At 44.4% G+C, this 22,580-nt stretch overlaps 1 protein-coding gene and 2 non-coding genes across 4 annotated transcripts in view; 2 read left to right on the top strand and 1 right to left on the bottom strand.

Annotated features, from left to right (window-relative positions):
* The window catches only part of SNX6 (sorting nexin 6), a 57,360-nt gene extending 44,396 nt beyond the window's left edge, over window positions 1–12,964 (top strand). For both annotated transcript variants that reach the window (XM_070427861.1, XM_070427870.1), the window contains 4 exons: window positions 197–283; window positions 8,426–8,585; window positions 8,670–8,755; window positions 12,248–12,964. In XM_070427861.1, coding sequence (XP_070283962.1) covers window positions 197–283; window positions 8,426–8,585; window positions 8,670–8,755; window positions 12,248–12,301 — 387 coding nt within the window. In that variant the 3' untranslated portion in view covers window positions 12,302–12,964. The remainder of the gene's footprint in view (window positions 1–196; window positions 284–8,425; window positions 8,586–8,669; window positions 8,756–12,247) is intronic.
* A 2,274-nt stretch (window positions 12,965–15,238) lies between these two features.
* On the bottom strand, window positions 15,239–15,402 carry LOC139000118 (U1 spliceosomal RNA). Its single transcript, XR_011469530.1, has one exon. It is a non-coding gene; the product is annotated as a U1 spliceosomal RNA (small nuclear RNA).
* Window positions 15,403–20,615: 5,213 nt separating this feature from the next.
* LOC139000264 (U1 spliceosomal RNA) lies at window positions 20,616–20,780 on the top strand. Its single transcript, XR_011469554.1, has one exon. It is a non-coding gene; the product is annotated as a U1 spliceosomal RNA (small nuclear RNA).
* The last annotated feature ends 1,800 nt before the right edge of the window (window positions 20,781–22,580 follow it).

Here is a 22,580-nt window from a genome sequence, read left to right as displayed (position 1 = left end):
ATGAGCATTGGATTGCTGCACAAGCTTGTAATACTTGGTACCATTTTTATTTTAGCTATTCTGGTGGATGTGCAGGGTTCTTTTTATTTTAACTATAGTTATTTATACCTTTAATTATTGACAGGAATTCAGAAAGAAAACACTGAGTGTAGAATATAAGTGATGAATAAATGCCAATTTTCTTCCCCTTTTTCAGAAAATAGAAGCACGAGTGTCTGCTGACGAGGACCTCAAACTTTCTGACCTTTTAAAATATTACTTAAGAGAATCTCAAGCTGCTAAGGTAACTTTATTGTTGATTGGAGTGTTTTTGTTTTTTTGTGGTTTTTAAAAATATTTTTATTGACTTCAAAGAGGAAGGGAGAGAGAGAGGGAAACATCAATGATGAGAGAAAATCATTGATTGGCTGTCTCCAGCACTCGCCCTACTGGGGATTGAGCCCGCAACCCAGGCATGTACCCTTGACCAGAATCAAAGCCAGAACCCTTCAGTCTGCAGGCCGACACTCTATCCACTGAGCCAAACCAGCTAGGGTTGTTGATTGTTTTTTTTAAATGAGCTATTTAACAAAAAGCCATCTCTTTATAGTTGTTAGACTTAAGATTGTCAAAGATGATTTATCTCTTGATTTTAAATTATATTTTCCTATCTTTCTTTCTTTAATTTATTGATTTGAGAGAGAGAGGAAAGGAGAGAGAAACATGGATTTATTTTTCCACTTATTTATGCATTTGTTGATTGATTCTTGTATGTGCCCGACTGGGATTCCAACCCACAGCCTTGGCTTATCGGAGCAACACTCTAACCACCTGAGATACCTGGTCTTGGCTAAAGTATGTTTCTAAGTCTGATTTTTAGAAATTGTAAGCCAGGGATAAATAAAAATTTCCTTGGTAAACTTCCGGTATAATATAGTCTAAAACTTTTTTTATGAATTTGGTTTACTTATTCCAGAAAAATGCCTGCAAAGACAAAAGTAAAACACCCAAATAACCCAGCAGGTGTGGCTCAGTGGTTGAGCTTCAACCTATGAACCAGGAGGTCACAGTTCAATTCCTGGTCAGGGCACATGCCCGGGTTGCAGGCTTGATCCCCAGTAGGGAGCATGCAGGAAGCAGCCGATCAATGATTCTCTCTCATCATTGATGTTACTATCTCTCTCCCTCTCTGCAATCAGTACAAATATATTTTAAAAATAACAGTTGTATAGCTAAAGGATTCCTAATTTGGTCTATATAAGTCCGCTATTGAAGGTGAGAGAGAGAGATCCATAAAACAAGAATAGGTTTTATTTTAAGGCAACTCAAGTTTCCTTTTGGAAATCTGCTTAGGTACAAGACTAAAACTTACTAATCAAAAACATGTTTAGCAAAAACATCTTAAAAGCACAGAAAAGAGGCATTGAACAAACCAACCTCAGGGGTACGAGGGTTAGGGGGTAAGCAATCCATAACAGGGCTTGTATGCATGCATATCAGCATAACCCATGGACACAGTCAGTAGGAGGGGTGAGGGCATCTGGTGAGGGGCGGGGGTGGGAACAAGCGGGGAGAAGTCAATGGGGGAGAAAGGATTCATATGTAATACTTTAAACAATAAAGAATTTTTTTAAAAAAGCGTAGAAAACTTAGTGACTCAAATACTCCAAAATCAATGTTAATTTATCAATTGATATATTGCACAGAAAATTCTCATTTGACCAGTGGTGCTTTGAACACCATTCTTTCATTTCTTATTAAATTATAAAAAATTCTTTTAAATTTGAGGACTTGGGTACTTGCAAATATACCATCCATATAAAATTATTTTAGCCGAAACCGGTTTGGCTCCGTGGATAGAGCGTCGGCCTGCGGACTGAAGGGTCTCAGGTTCAATTCCGGTCAAGGGCATGTACTTGGGTTGCGGGCACATTCCCAGTGGGAGATGTGCAGGAGGCAGCTGATCGATGTTTCTCTCTCATCGATGTTTCTGGCTCTCTATCTCTCTCCCTTCCTCTCTGTAAAAAAAAATCAATAAAATATATTTTTAAAAAATAAAATAAATAAATAAAATTATTTTAAATCAGATTGTGTCTTATAAATGATTTACATTGGATGGGCTAGGATAAAATGAATTGGTCACTTTTGAAGACTTTTAATTTATTATAATACATAGTTGTTAATAGAAAAACTTTAGAACAGAACATCGCTTTAAAAGTAAATCCAAATTTTTTTAGTAATCATAAGAAAGAATTGAAACTTGCTGTAGCCGGTTTGGTTCAGTTGGAACCGAAGGGTCCCAGGTGTGATTCAGGTCAAGGGCATGTACCTCGATAGCAGGCTCTTCACCGGCCCGGGCCCTGGTTTGGGCACGTGCATGAGGCAACCCATCTATGTGTCTCTCTCATCAATATTTCTCTCTGTCTTTCCCTCTCTCCTCCTCCCTCTCTAAAAATCAGTGGAAAAAATATTCTCGGGTGATGATTTTTTTTTTTTAAATGTAAACTTAATTGTAAGAATAAAAAACACACACACTACAATTGCATATCACCATACTCTTTAATTAGAATGACTAAAATGGGAAAATTCTGACAAAAATTATAGCAACTGACCCTGGCCGTGTGGCTCAGTTAGTTGGGGGTCGTCCCGTACAATGAAGGGCTGCTGGTTCGATTCCCGATTCCCGGTGTGGGGCATGCAGGCGGCAGCTGATCAATGTTGGACTTTCACATTGATGTTTCTCTCTTCTCCCTTCCTCTCTCTCTAAATATCAATAAACTATTTTGAAAAATTATAGCAACTGGAACTTTCACACACAGTAGAAATATGATGCAATACTTTGAAAAAGTGTAACAGTTTCTTTAAAACATAAGCATAGACTACCCTACGATCCAGTAATTTCAGTTTAGATATTTTAAAGCATATGTCCCCACAGATGTTCACATCTGCTTTATTTGTAATAGCTGAAAACTGGCAGCAACAACCCAAATGTCCACCAACTGGTGAGAGGATAAACCAGTTGTGGTACAGCCAGCCATACAGTGGAATGTTACTCAGCAATAAAAAGGAATGAACATCTCATTCAAGCAGCAACATGGATGAATTTAAAAAGATGGTGAAAAAAGCCAAACTATAGAGAACGTAGTTTATACTAGAGTTCACTCTGTGTTGTACATTCTGTTGGTTTTAACAAATGTGTGATGACATGTACTCACCGTTATGAGTGTCATCCGGAATAGTTTCACTGCCCTAAAAGTCCTCTGTGCTCCACCTATTCATCCTCCTTCCTCCTAACCCCTGTTGGTCTTTATACTTGTCACCATAGCTCTGCCTTTTCCAGAATGTCATATAGTTGGGCCTTTCAGACTGGCTTTCCCCATTTAGTAATACGCATGTAAGTTTCCTCTATGTCTTTTCAGAGCTTCATAACTCATTTCCTTTTAGCACTGAGTAGTATTCCATTGTCTGGATGTACCAAGGTTATTTGTCCACTGACCTACTGAAGGACATCTTGGTTGCTTCCAAGTTTTGGCAATTATGAGTAAAGCTGCTATAGACATTCATGTGCAGGTTTTGGGTGGACATAAGTTTTTAACTCTTTTGAGTAAATACCAAGGAACACAATTGCTAGCTCATATGGAAAGAGTGTGCTTAGTTCTGCCAAACCGTTTTCCAAAGTAGCTGTTTATTTTGCATTTCCGAGAGTTCCTGTTGCTTCTCATCCTTACCGGCATTGGGTGTTGTCAGTGTGGATTTGGCCATTCTAAAAGGTGTGTGATGGTATCTCATTGTTCCAATTTGCATTTCCCTGATGACAAGTGATGTGAAGCATATTTATCATCTGTGTATCTTCTTTGGTGAAGTGTCTGTTTTTAAAATTGCCCTTTGGCCGATTTTTAAATTGAATTCATTTCCTGTTGTTGAATCATAAGAGTTCTTTGTATATTTTAGGTAGCAATCCTTTATCAGATATGTCTTTCGTAAATATTTTGTCTTAGTCTGTGGCTTGTCTTCTCATCCTCTAGACAGTGTCTTTTGCATAGCAGAAACTTTTTTTATCCTTTTTTTTTTTTTTAAATATATTTTATTGATTTTTTACAGAGAAGAAGGGAGAGGGATAGAGAGTTAGAAACATCAATGAGAGAGAAACATCGATCAGCTGCCTCCTGCACATCCCCCACTGGAGATGTGCCCGCAACCAAGGTACATGTCCTTGACCGGAATCGAACCCGGGACCCTTCAGTCCACAGGCCGATGCTCTATCCACTGAGCCAGACCGGTTAGGGCAACTTTTTTTATCCTTACAAGGAAATGTTTTTATTGATTTTTAGAGAGAGAGGAAGGGAGAGAGAGAGAAACATCAATCAGTTGTCAACCAGGGATCAAACCTGCACCTTTTTGGTGTACGGGATGAAACTCCAAGCAGCTGAGCCACCCAGCCAGGGCTGCGTAGCAGAAAATTTTAATTTTAAAGAACTCCACCTTATCAATTATTTCTTTCATAGATCATGCCTTGAGTGATCACCAAACTCAAGATCATCTGGATTTTCTCCTACACTATCTTCTAGGTGTTTTGTAGTTTTACCTTTTACATATAGGTCTGTGATCTACTTTAAGTTAATTTTCATAAAGGGTTTAAGTTCTGTGTATGAATTTATTTCTTTGCATGTGAATGTCCAGTTTTCCCAGCACCATTTGCTGAAAAGATTTTTCTCCACTGTATTGCCTTTGCTCCTTTATCAAAGATCAGTTGACTATAGGTCTAGTGCTGGGCTTTATTTTGTTCTATGGATCTATGTGTCTATCTTTTTTTCTACCAGTACCACACTGTTTAGATTATTGTAGCTTTATAGTGTAAGAAATAAGGCGAGCCCCCAAATTCAGGGGTCCTAGTAGAACACAAAACATACTCGGGAGCCAGGCAGCAAGGCAAACATCTTTACTTCTACATAGAAGGATGCGCAGCATGTGGTCTAGAACAGCGGTTCTCAGGCTATAGGTCGCGACCCCTTTGGGGGTCAAACGACCGTTTCACAGGGGTCGCCTAAGACCATCAGAAAACACATATATATTTACATATTGTTTTTGTGATTAATCACTATGCTTTAATTATGTTCAATTTGTAACAATGAAATTGGGGGTCACCACAACATGAGGAACTGTATTAAAGGGTCTTGGCATTAGGAAGGTTGAGAACCACTGGTCTAGAAGCACATGCACACACAGCAGGCTGTCTACTTGGCTTTTTAATTCTGACGCACGTGACCTGTCCCTCACTCTTGATTGGAGCTCAGGCGCACAGTCTTTCACGATTGGCTAATTTGAAGGGAGGGATTGACCTTTGCCATTTAAAGATGGCGGCCAACATGGCAGCTGCCTATACTGTTCTTTGACAGAAAAAGTTACTTGTTTATTCTCACAATAGTAAGGCTACAATTTCAAGTAGGTAATGTCGGTCCTCAGAGTTTGTTCTTCTCCTTTAATATTGCGTTGGTTATTCTGTGTCTTTTGCCTCTTCACATAAACTTTAGGACCATTTCCTTGATAATTACAAAAAAAAAGTTTTCAGCTTTTACAAATAAAGCTGATTTGAATCTAAATCTCAAGTGGGAAAGAATTGATTTTGACAATACTGAGTTTCCCTGTCCATCAACATGGAATATCTATGCATTTACTTAGTTCTTTGATTTCTTTTATCAGTTTTTCAGTTTTCCTCCTACAGGTTTTGTATATATTTTGTTAGATCGGTACCTAAGTATTTTATTTTCTGGAGTGCTAATGGTATTGTATTTTTAATTTCAGATTTTATTTGTTCATTGCTGGTATATAAGATAGCAGTTGACTTTTGTTTATTAATGTTATATCCTCCAACCTTATTATTCTTATTTATTAGTTCAGGAGAGGTTTTTTATGTGTTTTTTCTTTTTTCAGATTTCTACATAAACAGTCATGTCATCTATTTATTTCTTCCAAATCTGTATACTTCTTATTTCCTTTTCTGATTGCATTAGCTAGGACTCCCAGTTCAATGTTGAGAAGGAGTGGGGATATTGGACATCCTTGTGTTGTTCCTAATATTAGTAGGAAAGTTTATCATTTCCCACCATTAAATCTGATATTACTTGTAGGTTTTTAGTAGATGTTTTTATCAAGTTGAGGAAGTTCCTTCTATTCCTAGTTTTCTGAAACAGTCAATTGATTGTTGACAAGGGTGCTAACACAGTGTAGTGGAGAAAAGAAAAGCCTTTCCCCTAGCTGATTTGGCTCAGTGAATAGAGCGTCGGCCTGTGGACTGAAGGGTCCTGGGTTCAATTCCGGTCAAGGGCACATGCCTGAGTTGCAAGCTCGGTCCGACTTGCAGGAGGCAACCAATCAATGATTCTCTCATCATCGATGTTTCTATCTCTCTCTTCCTCTTCCTTCCTCTCTGAAATCAATAAAAATATTTTTTTTAAAAAAAGAAAGGAAAGACTTTAACAAATGATATTGGACAACTGAATAGTCACATGAGAAAGAATAAAGTTGGACCCCTCACATCACATATAAAAATGCACTCAAAATGGCCCTGGCCAGTGTGGCTCCCTTGGTTGGAGCATTGTCCTGTGCAGTCAAGGTGCATGGAGAAGTCAACCAATCCATGTTGATCCATGTTTCTCACCTCAGTGTCTGTCTGTCTCTCTCTCCCTCCCTCCCTCTCTCACTCTCCCTTTCCTTTCTCTAAAATCAATAAAGAAAACATATCCTCAGATGGAATTAAATATCCTATATAATAAAAGGCTAATAGGCAAATTGACCAAACAGCAGAACAACCGGTCACTATGATGCTCACTGACCAGCAGGGGGGCAGGTGCTCAGTGGAGGAGCTGCCCCCTGGTGGTCAGTGTGCTCCCACAGGGGGAGCACCACTCAGCCAGAAGCCGTGTTCACGGCTGGCGAGCACAGCGGCAGTGGCAGGAGCCTCTCCTGCCTCTGTGGCAGCACTAAGGAGCCATCAGTTGGACATCCCCCGAGGGCTCCCAGACTGCGAGAGGGACCAGGCCGGGCTGAGGGACCCCACCCCCGCAAGTGCACGAATTTTGTGTACTGGGCCTCTAGTATATATATAATCTATCTATATAAAACCCTAATATGCAAATCAACCCAATGGCGAAACGACCAGTCGCTATGACGTGCACTGACCACCAGGGGGCAGACGCTCAACACAGAAGCTGCCCACAGGCCCCCACCAGCAGCGGCGGGGGATGGGGCCGGGGAGTGAGCAGCACCAAGCCAGCCAAGGCAGGTGCAAGTGGGGGGCCCCCTGATCGCCCCATCAGTCGCTCTGTGGCCCATGGCAGAGGGTGGGGCCAGCGAGCAGGCAGTACCAGGCCAAGCCGGGTTCAAGTGGGGACCCTGATCACCCCACCAGTCGCCCCACAGATCCAACCTGATCGCTGGCCAGGCCTAGGGACCCTACCCATGCACAAATTTCGTGCACCAGGCTTCTAGTTTAGCCATAAAAGGAAGGTACTGATTCATGCTGTAACACAGATGAATTTGAAACTTTATGCAAAGTTTAAAAGGCCATATGGCCAAACCGGTTTGGCTCAGTGGATAGAGCGTCAGCCTGCGGACTGAAGGGTCCCGGGTTCAATTCCGGTCAAGGGCATGTACCTTGGTTGCGGGCACATCCCCGGTGGGAGGTGTGAAGGAGGCAGCTGGTCGATGTTTCTCTCTCATTGATGTTTCTAACTCTCTATCCCTCTCCCTTCCTCTCTGTAAAATATCAATAAAATATATTTTTTTAAAAAATTAAAAATTAAAAAAAAAATAAAAGGCCATATGAAAGTCCAGCCGGTGTGGCTCAGTGGTTGAGTGTTAACCTATGAACCAGGAGATCACTGTTCAATTCATGGTCAGGGCACACACTCAGATTTTCAGCTCCATCATCAGTAGGGGGCGTGCAGGAGGCAGCCAATCAATGATTCTCTCTGATCATTGAGGTTTCTCTCTCCCTCTCCCTTTCTCTCTATGAAATCAATAAAAACATACTTTTAAAAAAAAGCCATACACTTTTTAATGACATGTCCAGAATAGACAAATCTGTAGAGAAAGAAACCATTAATGTTTGGAGCGGGGGTTGAAGATGGAGAGTCACTATTAATGGATATGGGGTTTCTTTTGGGGGTGACAACAAATAGTCTAACATTGATTGTAATTATGGTTCAACAACTCTGTGAGCATCCTAAAAGCCATTGTATTGTGCATTCTGAATGAGTGAGCTATGTGGTATATGAATTATATCCCACTAAAGCTGCTATTTAAAAAAATACAAGAGTAGCTGGTATGTGGTATTCACAGTGTAAGTGTTAACTCTGAGGAAGATTAGGTGGAAGTGGTGGAGGTGGTTGAGTGTAGCTACTAGAAATGTGCAGCATCTATTATTGTAAAGCATTCTCTTTTATAGGATCTCCTCTATCGAAGATCTAGGTCACTAGTGGATTATGAAAATGCTAATAAAGCACTGGATAAAGCAAGAGCCAAAAATAAAGATGTTTTACAGGCAGAAACGTCCCAACAATTATGTTGTCAGAAATTTGAAAAAATATCAGAGTCTGCAAAACAAGGTACTGTTACATTATCCTTTAATTAGGTAGGTATGTTTTACACTAGTATGTAAATAAAATAATCCTAATTTCTTTTGTTCACAGAACTTATAGATTTTAAGACAAGAAGAGTTGCAGCATTCAGAAAAAACTTAGTGGAACTGGCAGAGTTGGAACTAAAGCATGCAAAGGTAATGTCATAAAGGGTTAACAATTTCAGGAACTTATAATTTACAAAGGAGTCAGTTATAAAACTGATTCCAAAGGATATGTAAGAAATATTACTGAATTGAAATTAAATTTTCCACATTTATTTCACTCCTTTAAAATATTTGGTTTTAGTATTATCCTCTTACAGAGTTTTTTACAGCTCTTAAGTTCTTTCTTGTAGTTAATATAAAACTTAGCGCAAACCTTACAGTAAATATTAAAAGAGAATCTTAGAATTGAGAGAGATTTCTTAAGTGATGTCATTCAAACAAGAATAATATCTATAATGACTCTGGTGGTCAGCTCTGCAAGACTCTGGTATCTAATAAATCTTTCTCCTGGTTGGTTTGGCTCAGTGGATAGAGCGTTGCCCTGCGGACTGAAAGGTCCCAGGTTCCATTCTGGTCAAGGGCACATGCCAGGGTTGCTGGCTCGTTCCCCAGTGGGGGGCGTGCAGGAAGCAGCCAAGCAATGATTCTCTCTCATCATTGATGTTTCTATCTCTCTCTCCCTCTCCCTTCCTCTCTGAAATCAATAAAAATTAAAATATATATATTTTAAAAATAATAATAAATCTTTCTGCCCTGGCCAGTTTTTCTCAGGGCTTAGAGCTTTAGCCCTGAGACCGAAGGGTCGGATTTGATTCCCAGTCAAGAGCATGTACCTGGGTCGCAGGTTCCATCCCCAGCTCTGGTTGGCGTGTGTTCAGGAGGCAACCAGTCTATGTCTGTCTGTCTCTCTGTCTCCCTCTCTCCCTCCCTACCTTTCTTCCACTCTTTCTAAAAAATCAATGGGGAAAAAAATAGAAAATAAAAAATAATGGAAAAATAAAAAATAGCCCTAACCGGTTTAGATCAGTGGATAAAGCGTCGGCCTGCGGACTGAAGGGACCCGGGTTCAATTCCGGTCAAGGGCATGTACCTTGGTTGCGGGCGCATCCCCAGGAGGGGGTGTGCAGGAGGCAGCTGATCATGTTTCTCTCTCATCAATGTTTCTAACTCTCTATTCCTCTCCCTTCCTCTCTGTAAAAAATCAATAAAAATATATTTTTTTAAAATAAAATAAAATAAATAAATAAATAGAAAAATATCCTTGGGTAAGGATTAATGAACAAATAATCTTTCTAAATATATACAAATATCACTTGATAAATAATTTTCAATATATTTTTATTGATTTCAGAGAGGAAGGGTGAGAGAGAGAGAGAGAGAGAGAAACATCAGTGAGGAGAATCATTGATTGGCTGCCTCCTGCATTGACCTTTCTGTGCATAGGACAATACCCAACCAACTGAGCCACACCAGCCAGGGCTGTTTTCATTGATTTTGGAGGGAGGAAGGCAGGGGGGAGAGAGAGAGAGAAATATGTATTGGTTGCCTCCCATACACACTTTGACCAGGGATTGAACCTGCAACCTGGGTATGTGCCCTGACTGGTAACGATGCTCTAAACACCAAACCACACTGGCCAGGGCCCATCTGTAAGAAATATTAAGTGTACAGTTCAGTCATGTTGAGTATGTTCACATTGTGCAACAGATCTCTAGGATTTTTTTATTTTGAGCATTTAATTTTTAAAATGTAATTGTAGGCTTCATTTACAGCTGTTAGTGTTTAGCTTGCTAGTTTTAGCCCAGAGCACTCATATCTTTTAAAAATACGGATTTGATTACATAGAATTTACTATTAAACTAATTATTCCTACAAAGTGGTGTACATTTGTAATTTGTATGAACTTCCCTTTTATATCTTCATTTAAATTTTCATGTAAAAGATTGATCCAGCACCAAAGGATCAATATTTGTTAATCTAATTATAAAAGTACATGGCACCAAGAAAGGCTAATTTTTGTGGTGGTGTTGTTGCTAATCCTCACCCGAGGATAATTTCCATTGATTTTTAGGGAGAGGAGAAGAGAGAGGGAAAGACAGACAGATACATTGATGTGAGAGAAACACATCGATTGGTTGCCTCCCGTGCGTACCACATCGCTCAGTCACCACTATCCAGTGTGGTAGCCACTAGCCTCGTGTGGCTATCAAACACTTGAGATGTGGGTAGTGCAAATGAGGAAGTGAGTTTTTCTTTATGTTTAATTTTTTTTTTACTTTTTAAATATTGATATTTAGAGAGAGAGGAAAGGAGGAGGGGAGAGGGAGGGAGAGAGAGAGAGACAGAGGAGAATCAATGTGAGAGTGAAACATTGATCACCTGCCTCCTGTACAACCCCTACCGGGGATCAAGCCTGCCACCCGGGCATGTGTCCTGACCAGTACTGGAACCCCACAACCTTTCGGTTCATGGGACAGCGCCCAACCAACTGAGCCACACCGGCCAGTGCATGTTCACTTTTTTTTTTTTTTAATTTTTTTATTGTCTAAAGCAGTGGTTCTCAACCTTGGCTGCACATTAGAATCACCTGTGCAGCCAAGGTTGTGAACCACTGGTCTAAAGTTTTACATACGTCTCCTTTTTCCCGAGTTGACTCCCCCTCACCCCCCAAGTGCATGTTTACTTTTGACCAGCAGAAATGTAAATTTTACGTAGCTGCACATAGCTAATGGCTACAGCATCGGCATCTTAGCATCATACAGTTTTTAGCATCTAATGATTTTTGCCTGACTTTGATATTAATATGATGGTTGCCAAGTGGTCATTTTGTAACTCCATCATTCTTTATACATTTCGGTTGACTTTCTACTTGAAGGAAGGAGTTTCTTTCACCCCATTTTATGTATTATGTAACCTAAATATTGGGGCAAAAGTAGGCTTCCATTTGTCTAGAAAATAATACAAGAATTATAAGTAATAATAATAATACCAGAATAAACTGTTCTTCACATACTCACAACTGTAAACCTACTTTTGCCTCGCCCTGTACTTAAGTTTGCCTTTACACCTCTCCAAATTTGGATGGCAGTGTACGTGCTTTACAAATGGGTACTTAGGTATGAATTTCATACTTTTGTATGTAATCTTACCATTTTTATCAAGACTGCAATACTTAGAGTGGATGGTACATCCCTTGGCCCCTTACAAATGGTTACTTAGGTATGAACTTCATACAATACTGTTGCCTGTAATCTTACCATTTTTATAAAAACCGCTATATATCTATGCGAGTGTATTTGTTAATAGCTATAGGACAGTGATAGGAACCTATCTTACAGCCAGAAAGTGTTCAGTGGTTTAACCCGGACACAAAGGGCATACTTCCTCCCTCATTCGAACGTTCCAGATCAAAGCATTAACATTGGTCTTGCTGGAAGTTTACTGAAGAACGTAGTATGTGGAAAATGTTGTGCGTGAAACAAATTCTATAATTATATGTCTATTTGTGTATAATAAGTAGCTGTTTCCAAACTTCCTGTGTTGTAACAAATTAAAAGTTGGGCGATTTTTCATACTTTATATTTTGAGTGAGACTCTCCCAAACTATTTGAACTTCATACTTGACTCTCCCTTCCTGTTTAGGGCAACCTCCAGTTGCTGCAGAACTGCCTGGCAGTGTTAAATGGAGACACATAAGCCACACCCCACCGTCGGGGTCAAAAAGGGCTGCCTTCCTTCAGATTTTACGTTTGTTTTCTTCATGATGCTCGGCATTCACTGCTCACTGGAAACAAAAGAAACAGCTGACAACGTGCACCTACTCACCTCTTTTCTGAGAAACCATGGAGCGGTGCGGCCCACGGGCACTGCCAGCCCGGCCCGTGGTGGGCGCTGCCCTCCCGCCTCCCGCACCTGCAGCTCCCCGGGGCGGGGGTTGCTCCTCCTGCGCGCCTCCTCTTCAAAAGCCCAAAGTTCAGTCCTTTTCTACAGTAGCCTCTATAGCTCTGTTTATTTTATGAATAGTATTCCTCATGGCTGCCAACCTTACTTACCTTTAAGTCACTTCTGAAGTTTAACCCTTTCAAAATATATTCTTCAAGCAAGATAAAGATTGCCACTACCTTTTTTGAATTTTGTTTTTAAGGAAACATGGAATACCACCTTAGTTCATTCATGTATCCTGGTAAAGCATCTTAATCAGACTTATTTTTAATTGATGAATATTTCTTAGAAGTTTTGGGACAGACTTTATGTAATCTTTCTAAGTATGATTTCTGAAGAAAAGCAAATGCATTAGTATGTTTGCCTTAAACTTGTAGACTAAACCAACTATTGTCAAATAAACGGTGATAACAGTGATGGTTTCTAACTCTGTGGTCATTGCATCACTCTGACATCAGGGGTAGCTCTACTGAATCTGCTCCTCCCTCGTTCTTACAGAGCAGGTCTTAGTTTTCCTTCTTTCCTTCGCAGTGACAGAGTGAGCCAAGCTCACCCATCCCTTCACAAAACCATGGACTGCTGCTGTGCTTTGGCACTTCATAGAGGATGGAATTGGGCAGAGGCCGGTTAGAGACAGCTGTTTCTAAAATCCAGGAGCTGAGAATATGGCCTGCTAAGGTTTCCTGGATTCCGTCCCTAGCTCGCCAATGAACCACAGGACACATGCCATTGAGCCAGTAGTTGGTATTTATGCCAGTGTATAGATTAGTATGGAGAGAGAGAGAGAGAGAGAGAGAGAGAGAGAGAGAGAGAGAGAGAGAGAGGTCTGCTGTAGGGAACAACTCGTGCTGGTGGAAAAGAAATAGAAACACGTCGAATAAAGTTTAGGTACCATAAAGGCTACTAATTGTCAGTAGTTACATGACAAACATACTGGCCTTTCTAATGTGGGAGAACATTATGCCATGCCTATTTAAAATTAGGTAGAGTGGTTGGCTTTTCCCACCGTCTTTTTCTGAGTTTGCTCCCATTTGGAAACCACAGGCCTTTGGGTTGGTCACCGCTGGGATGGGCTCTGAAGAAGGCCTGGCCTACGCCCAAGCCTAGTCCGGAGGATTCCGCCTTCCTCCACAGCCTCGCTGCTGTGCTGGTGAAGATTTCTCTCCTTCACTCTTGCTCACCGATGCCATGTGAGCTGTTGATTGTTCTGTTGCCTGGGAGATCTGTGTGCTTTGTGCTTCAGGTCACCTTCACTGGTGACAATATGCCCATGCAGTGCTCAGCAAGCGGGTGAACGTGGGATGGAGAGTCCCAGCTCAGGACTCGGTGGGGTTCCCTCACGGGGTGCCCTTGTGGCCTCGGGCAGGTTCACTTGACCTCTCTCTGCCTCAGTTTCTCTACTACACAAGACACATTGGCCTACCTCACAGGGGTGTTGTGAGGATTAATACATGTTGGTACAGCGCTTTGGAAATGTGAAGATGCTCTGTAAATGCCAAGAAATGGCAAATACAGGGCAAAAAGCTGTACATACCCAACAGTTCATCTGTTTGTACCACGGTGGCCTTTGGGGGGGAGGCGTTAGAGTGGATGGTACCTCCCTTGGCCTCTCACATTTGTAGAGCACTTGTTGGGAGTGGGGGTCGGCTGGAAGCAGCAGTGTGGGGGAGGGGGAGGGTTGCTTCACATAGAAATGATTTGACTACCACACTTTGCAAGGGTCTTCTCACAGACAAATCCTACAAATGAGGTAAAGAATATGTTACTCGCTGAGGGCATACAAAGGAAAGATTCTACTTTGCATCTCCAGAACAAACATTTGTTATTCCACAGCTCAATGCTTGTTTGTCCCTGATAAATATAGCAGCCCTAGATATTCGCTGCTATGAGTTGTGTGCCGTTGATAAAGCATCTGTTGACCATCCCTGCCTGTGGGACACAACAGTGAAACAGAAGGAAAGATGGCGTGGCTCGGTGATTGGGCATCGACCTATGAACCAGGAGGTCAGGTTCCATTCCCGGTCAGGGCACAGGCCCGGGTTGCTGGCTAGATCCCACATTGTGCCTGCAGGAGGCAGCCCATCAATGTTGATGTTTCTCTCCCCGCCCGCCCCCCCCCGCCCCCCCCCCGCCCCCCCCCCCTCCCTCCCTCCCTCCCGCCCGCCACTTAGGATTAACAAAGTAAGTAAGTGAATCAGGCCTGTAGACCACTGAGGTTCACACTGGTGATACCTAGTTTGGAAAACCTTATTCAATATCCTTGATGTTTTGTAGTAAAATTATAGAAATTGGCCTCAAACTGACCTTGTTTAAGTGGGGCATTCTGCAGAAAACAGTAAAATGGGAGACCGACAAGGGTTTAAAAGAAAAGTGCCCTGGGGAAAAGGGAGCGAGCTACTCAACCTTAAAAACAAGGAGTGCGATTACTAGATTCCAACTGTGTCCGGAAGCCCGCCCCGACCCGCGCCCACCCTTTGTCTGTTGACACAGGTGCGACGGGGGAGGAAACCTAGTATGATCCTGACTACAGCTGAGGAGCACTCGGAGCAGGAGCCCCGGGCAGAACTGAATCGTCACACACCCTTCTTTCCCAGTTCCCAACAAACTTGTACTGGGGGGGAAAAAAAGCTCATTTACAGAAGCAACCACTAACAGGAACACCTCAGCTCTGTTTTTCAAACTAGCAGAAACCAGGGGAGAGCGCGAACGCAGTCCCCCACTACCACAAATTATGCAGTCGAGTTTCCCACATTTGGGGAAATCGCAGGGGTCAGCACATCCGGAGTGCAATGGATAAGCCTCGCCCTGGGAAAACCACCTTCGTGATCATGGTATCTCCCCTGCCAGGTAAGTATGAGTTGCTCGCACCGCCCAAACCCCAACCCCCACGCGCGACACACTTTGCACACACGCTCACTCCACTCAACACGCCGCTGCGCCCCCGCTGCCCCAGGGACCCGAGCGACAACCGCGCCCGATGCGACAGCAACCCCGGGGGCGCTTCCGTCACGGGTGCGGGGACGTGGGGGCGCCGGCGGAGTGCGACCGGCAGCCTCTGCGCGCCTGCTCATCTGCGTACGCCACGCCCCCGCCATGACGTCCCCGGCGCCCTGTCTCCGGGTTCTGATCCGCGCCTCTGGCCGCGAGGAGACCAGTCCCCGACCCGGGAGGGAGGGCCGGCTCTCGCCGCACCCGGCGCCCAGCACTTGTGATGGCCCCACCGAGGGTGGGTCAGGGCCCGGGCTCGGTCTCGCCTTCCTGTCAACCACAGTGACACGCCGCAGAGTGTCCGTTCAACTTAGAGACTCAGATCAGAGTTTCCTCATCAATTTACAGGAAACTTTCCCTCCTCATCCCTGGCCTTTCAGGTTAGGCGGTGACCCCATCGAGCCGCAGGCAAAGGAACAGGGGACGGAAGGTCAGGCCAAGGCGGCCGTTCGCGGGGGAGCCGCGGGGGCCGGGGCGGGGGAGGCGCGTCTCTGAAAGGAGCTGAACGGAAATGTCACACTCCCGGCTCGGGGCTCGGTGCCGCCTCAGGCCCCGGGTCTCTCTCTCCTCCGCCGAGAAGGCTCCTTCTTGAGTCGAGTGGAGGCTGAAGGCGCCTCCCGGACCATGGTGGCTCCTGAGCGGTCGGTCCCCGGAGCACAGCCCGGGGGAGGCGGACTGGAGGCCGGGGGCGGTCCCGCTGCGGGGAGGTGGGGACACTATGGCCTCAGCCTTCCTGATGGTTGGTTGTGTCAGGAAGTTTCCTGCCTCCGGGTGTATTTCCTGAAAACAAAGGGATCTCTTACCTAACCCCTAGTGCGATGATCAAAATCAAGAAATTAACCCTGGAGCAACATTTACAGTATTTTCCTCATTTACTCTGCAGACATTATTCAGTTTCCATCCATTGCCCCTATAATGCCCTTTATAGCAAAGGAAAATTCAAACCACATATTGCATTCGGACATCATGTCTCTTTAACCTACTTCAATCTGAAATAGTTCCCAGGTCGTTCTTTGTAGGCATTTTCGAAGACTGGAGACCAGTTATCCTAGACAGTCCTTCCACTTGGGGGTTGTCCTGTTTCTTCATAGTCACGTTCAAGTGCATATTTGAAAGGAAGACTAACTACAAAAGTGCTTTTGTGACTGCTATGGGCTGACTCGGGTCCCTCCAGAGACATATTTTGAAGTCCTAACCCCTGGTACCTAGGAATGTGACCTCACTTGGGAATAAGATCTTTGCAGACACAACCAAATTAAGGTGAGGTCTGGAGAGTGGTCCCTAATCCAATATGACAGGGTTATCCCTATGAGAGGAAAACGCCATGTAAACAAAGAGACACACTGCCGGGAGCCGGTCCATCCTTGCTGCTTGACACAGTCGCTGCAGAGAAGAAACATCTGCACAGCATATGTTTCAAGGGACCTGTTCTTAATATGTTTGCTCCCCTTCTTGGCGCTATGTGTTTTAACCAAGGTCACCTCTCCGAGAAAGGTTGTTTCCCCAGGTGGGGATTTTTCCCTGAAGTTAGGGAGGGAATAAAACCCCTTAACTAAGTGCCAGGCGGGTAGTTAATCACTTTAACTACAAACAATCACGCTTAAGCTACATAATCTTTACTCCCTGGAATGGAGATAAGAAACAACGCCCTAACCTTTGGAATAGAAATTGACAGGATTAAAATCAACTGGTATAAATACAGATGTAACAAGACAACAGGAGACAGAACCTAGAGACAGAACCTAGTGAGAGAACATGGCAAGAGAACCTAGACAGAACCTGGCTACAGAACTTGGCTGTAGAACCTAGACAGAACATGGCAGGAGAACCTGGATAGAACCTGGCTGGAGAACCTTGCTACAGAACCTGGTGACAGAACTTGGCTGTAGAACCTAGACAGAACATGGCAGGAGAACCTGGATAGAACCTGGCTGGAGAACCTTGCTACAGAACCTGGCTGGAGGAGATCCTAGACAGAACCTGGCTGGAGATCCTGACCAGAACCTGGCTACAGAACTTGGTTGGAGATCCTGACCAGAACTTGGCTGGAGATCCTACGCCAGAACTTGGCTAGAGGTCCTGGCTAGGCTGCTGATCAACTGAACGCTGTCTCCGTGTCATTCCTTCTTCGCCAACTCTGTCCACACCTTTGGGGACCCCTGGACATGCTGGGGTTGGACCCCAGCAACACACAGCCCGGCTGGTGTGGCTCAGTGGTTGAGTGTTGACCTATGAACCAGGAGGTCACAGGTTCGATTCCCGTCAGGGCACATGCCCGGGTTGTGGGCTCGATCCCCAGTGTGGGACGTGCAGGAGCAGCCGATCCATGATTCTCTATCATCATTGATGTTTCTATCTCTTGCTCCCTCTCCCTGCCTCTCTGAAAGCAATAAAAAATATTTTTTAAAAAAATGAAATAAAGGGGAAGTAATTAAAAATGCCTGGTTAAAAGAAGAAGAAGAAGAAAGGAGACACACAAGGAGGGAGAACTCCATGGGATGACAGAAACAGATTGGAGTGATGTGACCACAAGCCAAGGACTGCTGGTCCCCCTAGGTTAGGAGCTAGGAAGAGGCAAGGAGAGATTCTACCCAGAGTCTGCGTGGGAGCATGGCCCTGCCGACACCTTGATTTTGGGTACCTAGCTTCCAGAACTGTGAGAGAACAGATGCCTGTTGTTTTAAGATACCCAGTTTGTGGTGGAGGCTTACCTTAGAGTTAATCAGGGATCCTATCCAGCGAGAAAGCCAGCATCACAGAAAGTGAGTCGTAATCTTCATGCTGGTGGATGGTCTTGCCTTCTGTTTTTTTTGTTGTTGTTTTTTTTTTAAATGCAACACCTGCCTTGGCAAGTGTGGCTCAGTTGGTTGGAGAGACATCCTGTATACCGAAAAAGTTTCGGGTTCGATTCTCAGTCAGGGCACATGCCTAGGTTACAAGGTCGATCCCTGGTTGGGGTACAAACGGGAGGCAACCGATGCATGTTTCTCTCTCTCTCTCTCTCTCTCTCTCTCTCTCTATATATATATATGTATACATACACACACACACACACACACACACACACACATATATATGTATATATACACACACATATATATATCTCTATCTCTATCTCTCTCTCTCAACCCGCCCCCCTCCTCATTAATAAACATAACCTTGGATGAGGTTACAAAAAAGTAACACCTGTGAAGCACAATAAATAGAAGCCCAACAAAACGAGGTGAGCCTGTACTTTGCTGTAACCGCCCTAAAAATGTAATGCTGTGCCCTCCTCTGGGCACCACATTTGGAGGCACTTTCGGTCATTTGTTCAAGTGTTGGTGGCGTTAACATTGATTACTTGGGTAAGGTGGTGTACCAGTTACCCAGGGCTGTGTAACAAAGGGCCCTCAGACAGTGATTTAAAATAATGGCCGTTTATTTGCTCACAATTCTTTGGATCGGCAATTCTGGCTGAGCTCAGCTGGGCAGTTCTCCAGGTCTCCAGGTCTCCAGTGGAATCACTCAAACAGCTGCCGCCAGCTGGGGCCGGGCATGTGCCCTGACCGGGAAACGAACCATGACCTCCTGGCCCACACAGAGGTCGCAGCTCAACCACTGACCCACACCGGCCGGGCCGTTACTGCTTTTATTTCTTTGGATGTTCAGATGTTTTTCGACCGGGCCCATGAAAGCCCCTTCGAGTCGGCTGCCTTTGGAGATGTTCACATACTCTTTGGAGCATTTCCTTATTTTCTGGCACAGCGTGTTCCGAGCTCACTCAGGGAAGGGGTCCCCTTCCCTGGCTCCTTGAAAATCATCTATTTCTCCAAAGAGCCTGGTTCTTTCATTGGGGAATGGCATTTGGAAAGCAAGAACAGGCCCCTGGGTGTGCTTATTACACGTGGATGGGGCTAGGAAATACATATATTCCCTACACATGTCCAGATCTATTAAAAGGAATGAAGCCCTAGCTGGTTTGGCTCAGTGGATAGAACGCTGGCCTAGGGACTGAAGGGTCCCTGCTTCATTCCCCTCAAGGGCAGGTACCTCTATCGCAGGCTCCTGGCCCTGGGGGGGGGGGGGGGGGGGGGGAGGGGGCATGCGGGAGGCAATCAATCCATGTGTCTCTCTCTCTCCCTCTCCCTTCCACTCTTTCTAAACATCAGTGGAGAAAATATCCTTGGGTGAGGATTAAAATAATGTTCATAATCATGAGCCCCTACTGACATCTTCAATTCCAATTTCCCTCTGAACACCACCCCCCTCCTCCTTGCCCTCCATTCCCTACTGGACTCCCTGCACCCCTTTCCTTACTAACTCCTGCAACACACACAGCATCGTTACAGATTGGTTATGGTCACAAAGCTATGAAAAACGAAGCTACTGTGGGACAGTCTAGTATTGGCCTGTCAGTTCTTATCCTTAGACTTGAAGATGCTTATAGCTAATACACTGGGCTGAAAAGTCATTTTGGTTTGTGTGTGTGTGTGTGCGTGCGCGCGCTTCTCTTCTATTTTCACATTTTTCCTAGACAGAAGGTAGCATATTGCATATATTTATGCATTTATTTTTTTCAATGAATCATATCTAAAAATGAACGTAGCGGTCCAGCAAACCGGCCCTAACCTGCTCCAGGCACAAAGGGCAGCAAAGAAAAAGGAAACCACCTAGAATCCCAAACGGTGATCTTCCGCTGGGGAAAATTTTAGAGGAAATCGACCTCCTCAATCTAACTTTAAACTACGAACTAAAGTTTATTTCAACTAGAAGACTCAGAGCAGATCTCTCCTGAGTCTTCTCTCCTGGAGTCCTGCGGCTGGCGAGTCAAAATGCAAGACAGGGCGCCAGGGACTTCTGGCCGGGGGCGTGGCATATGCAGATGAGAAGGCGCGCAGAGGCTGCCGGTCCACGCCACCTGCGCCTCCACGTCCCCGCATCCCGAGACGGAAGCGCCCCCGGGGTTGCTGTCGCATCGGGAGCGGTTGTCGCTCGGGCCCCTGGGGCAGCGGGGGCGCAGCGGCGTGTTGAGTGGAGTGAGCGTGTGTGCAAAGTGCGTCGCGCGTGGGGGTTGGGGTTTGGGCGGTGCGAGCAACTCATACTTTACCTGGCAGGGGAGATACCATGATCACGAAGGTGGTTTTCCCAGGGCGAGGCTTATCCATTGCACTCCGGATGTGCTGACCCCTGCGATTTCCCCAAATGTGGGAAACTCGACTGCATAATTTGTGGTAGTGGGGGACTGCGTTCGCGCTCTCCCCTGGTTTTTCGGTTACAAAGACAGATTGCGTTGTGTTCGCAGCGGGACGTCGTCGCCTTGGGACACCGGGCAAAGCTTTCTGCGTTCTCAACACTAGTATCTAGCAATTTTTCCTGGAGGGTCTTGGCTTCTGGTCTGTAACTCTTTCTGTTGCCTTTTTTTTTTTTTTACATGGCGTTTTTACCTCCCGGTTATTTTATGTGGCCTTTGACCTGCAAATGCAATGCACACTCTTTTTTTTTTTTTTTTTTTTTAAATTAAATCTTTATTGTTCAGATTATTATATTTGTTCATCTTTTTTCCCCCCTATGCACACTCTTATGTCTGATCTCCCCAAGCCCTACGGAGTCAGTATCAACTTATTTTTCTTTAACCTTTACTTATTGGTTTCAGAGAAACATCCACTCGTTGCTCCACTTTATGCAGTCATTGGTTGATTTTTTTTTATGGCAGTAAATTGGTTTTTCATTCCTCCCCCCTCCCCCCCTTTATTTATGCTGTTGACACTAGTACAGATGTCCCCATTTCCCCCACTTTTGCCCGCCTCCACCCAGCCTTCCTTCCCTCTGTCATCACCACACTGCTGTCCCTGTCATATACGGTCTTTAGCTAATCCCTTCCCCTTCTTGCATCCAGTCCCCTCTCCTCCCTCCCCCCGACAGCTGTCAGTGTGTTCCATGCATCCATGCCTTTGTTTCTATTTTGTTCGTCAGTTTATTTTGTTCATTGGACCTATAAGTGAGATCCTATGGTATTTGTCTTTCTTTGGCAGGCTTATTTCACTTCTCATAATAATCTGCAAGTCAATCCATGTTGTCCAAAAAGGTCGGATTTCCTTCTTTTTTACGGCCAGATAGTATTCCGTACCCATTGTGTAAATAAATGTGCCACAGCTTTTTTATCCACTCATTTACTTATGGCCCCTTGGCCTGTTTCCGGATCTCGGCTATCATCAATATTGCTGCCATGAACATAGGAGTGCATATATTCTCTCTGGTGTTTCAGAAGTCTTGGGATATATTCCCAGATGTGGGATCGCTGGGTCAAACAGCAGTGCCATTTTTAATTTTGGGGGGAAACTGGACACTGTTTTCCACAGCGGCTGCACCAGTCTGCAGTCCTACCAAGGGTGCACTCAGGTTCCCTTTTCTCCACATCCCCGCCAGCATTTGTTGTTTATCTGCTGGAAGCCAATTCCAGCAGGACAGCAGGGGTGAATCTGGGAATGGCTGATGGCATTTCCCCAAACCCGAATAGGATACATTAAATTGACTGTTTGCTGCCAGACAGCTCGGGGCATCTTAATCTACATGTTATTGCCTCCTACTGGCCAAACACCTGAACAGCCGTAGGCTAATTCCCCCATTCTGACAATGGACTCTGTATAGGAAACCCTGACCCTTTGAAGTGTGTATCTCTGCCTCTCCTCGGGACAATTTGTGTTAATAAAAAGCATGGGGTCCTGAGACGAGGAGAACTTAGTTTCCTTTAAACTAGGCTCCTCTGACCCCCAAATGCCTTTCACAATTACATTTCATCTCTGGACTCCTATTTAATCTACGCACAGCCTTCTCCAGATTCCAGAACCCTTCTAGATGTCGGATCAAGACCCACCCGCAAATGTCGCCCAACGTCCGGCATTTATCCATTTATCCACAGTAGCCATTCTGGCAGGTGTGAGGTGATATCTCATTGCGGTTTTAATTGGTTCTTGTATGTGCCCTGACCAGGGATCAAACCCTCAACCTTGGCATATCGGGATGATGCTCTAACCTGATCAGGGCAGAATCAAGGTTTTAACAA

Source organism: Myotis yumanensis, unplaced genomic scaffold (assembly GCF_028538775.1).
Source record: "Myotis yumanensis isolate MYYU_CA2020_CCGP unplaced genomic scaffold, mMyoYum1.0.hap1 SCAF_1, whole genome shotgun sequence".
In the NCBI taxonomy this organism is placed as follows: domain Eukaryota; kingdom Metazoa; phylum Chordata; class Mammalia; order Chiroptera; family Vespertilionidae; genus Myotis; species Myotis yumanensis.
This window is presented reverse-complemented; position numbering and strand designations above follow the sequence as displayed.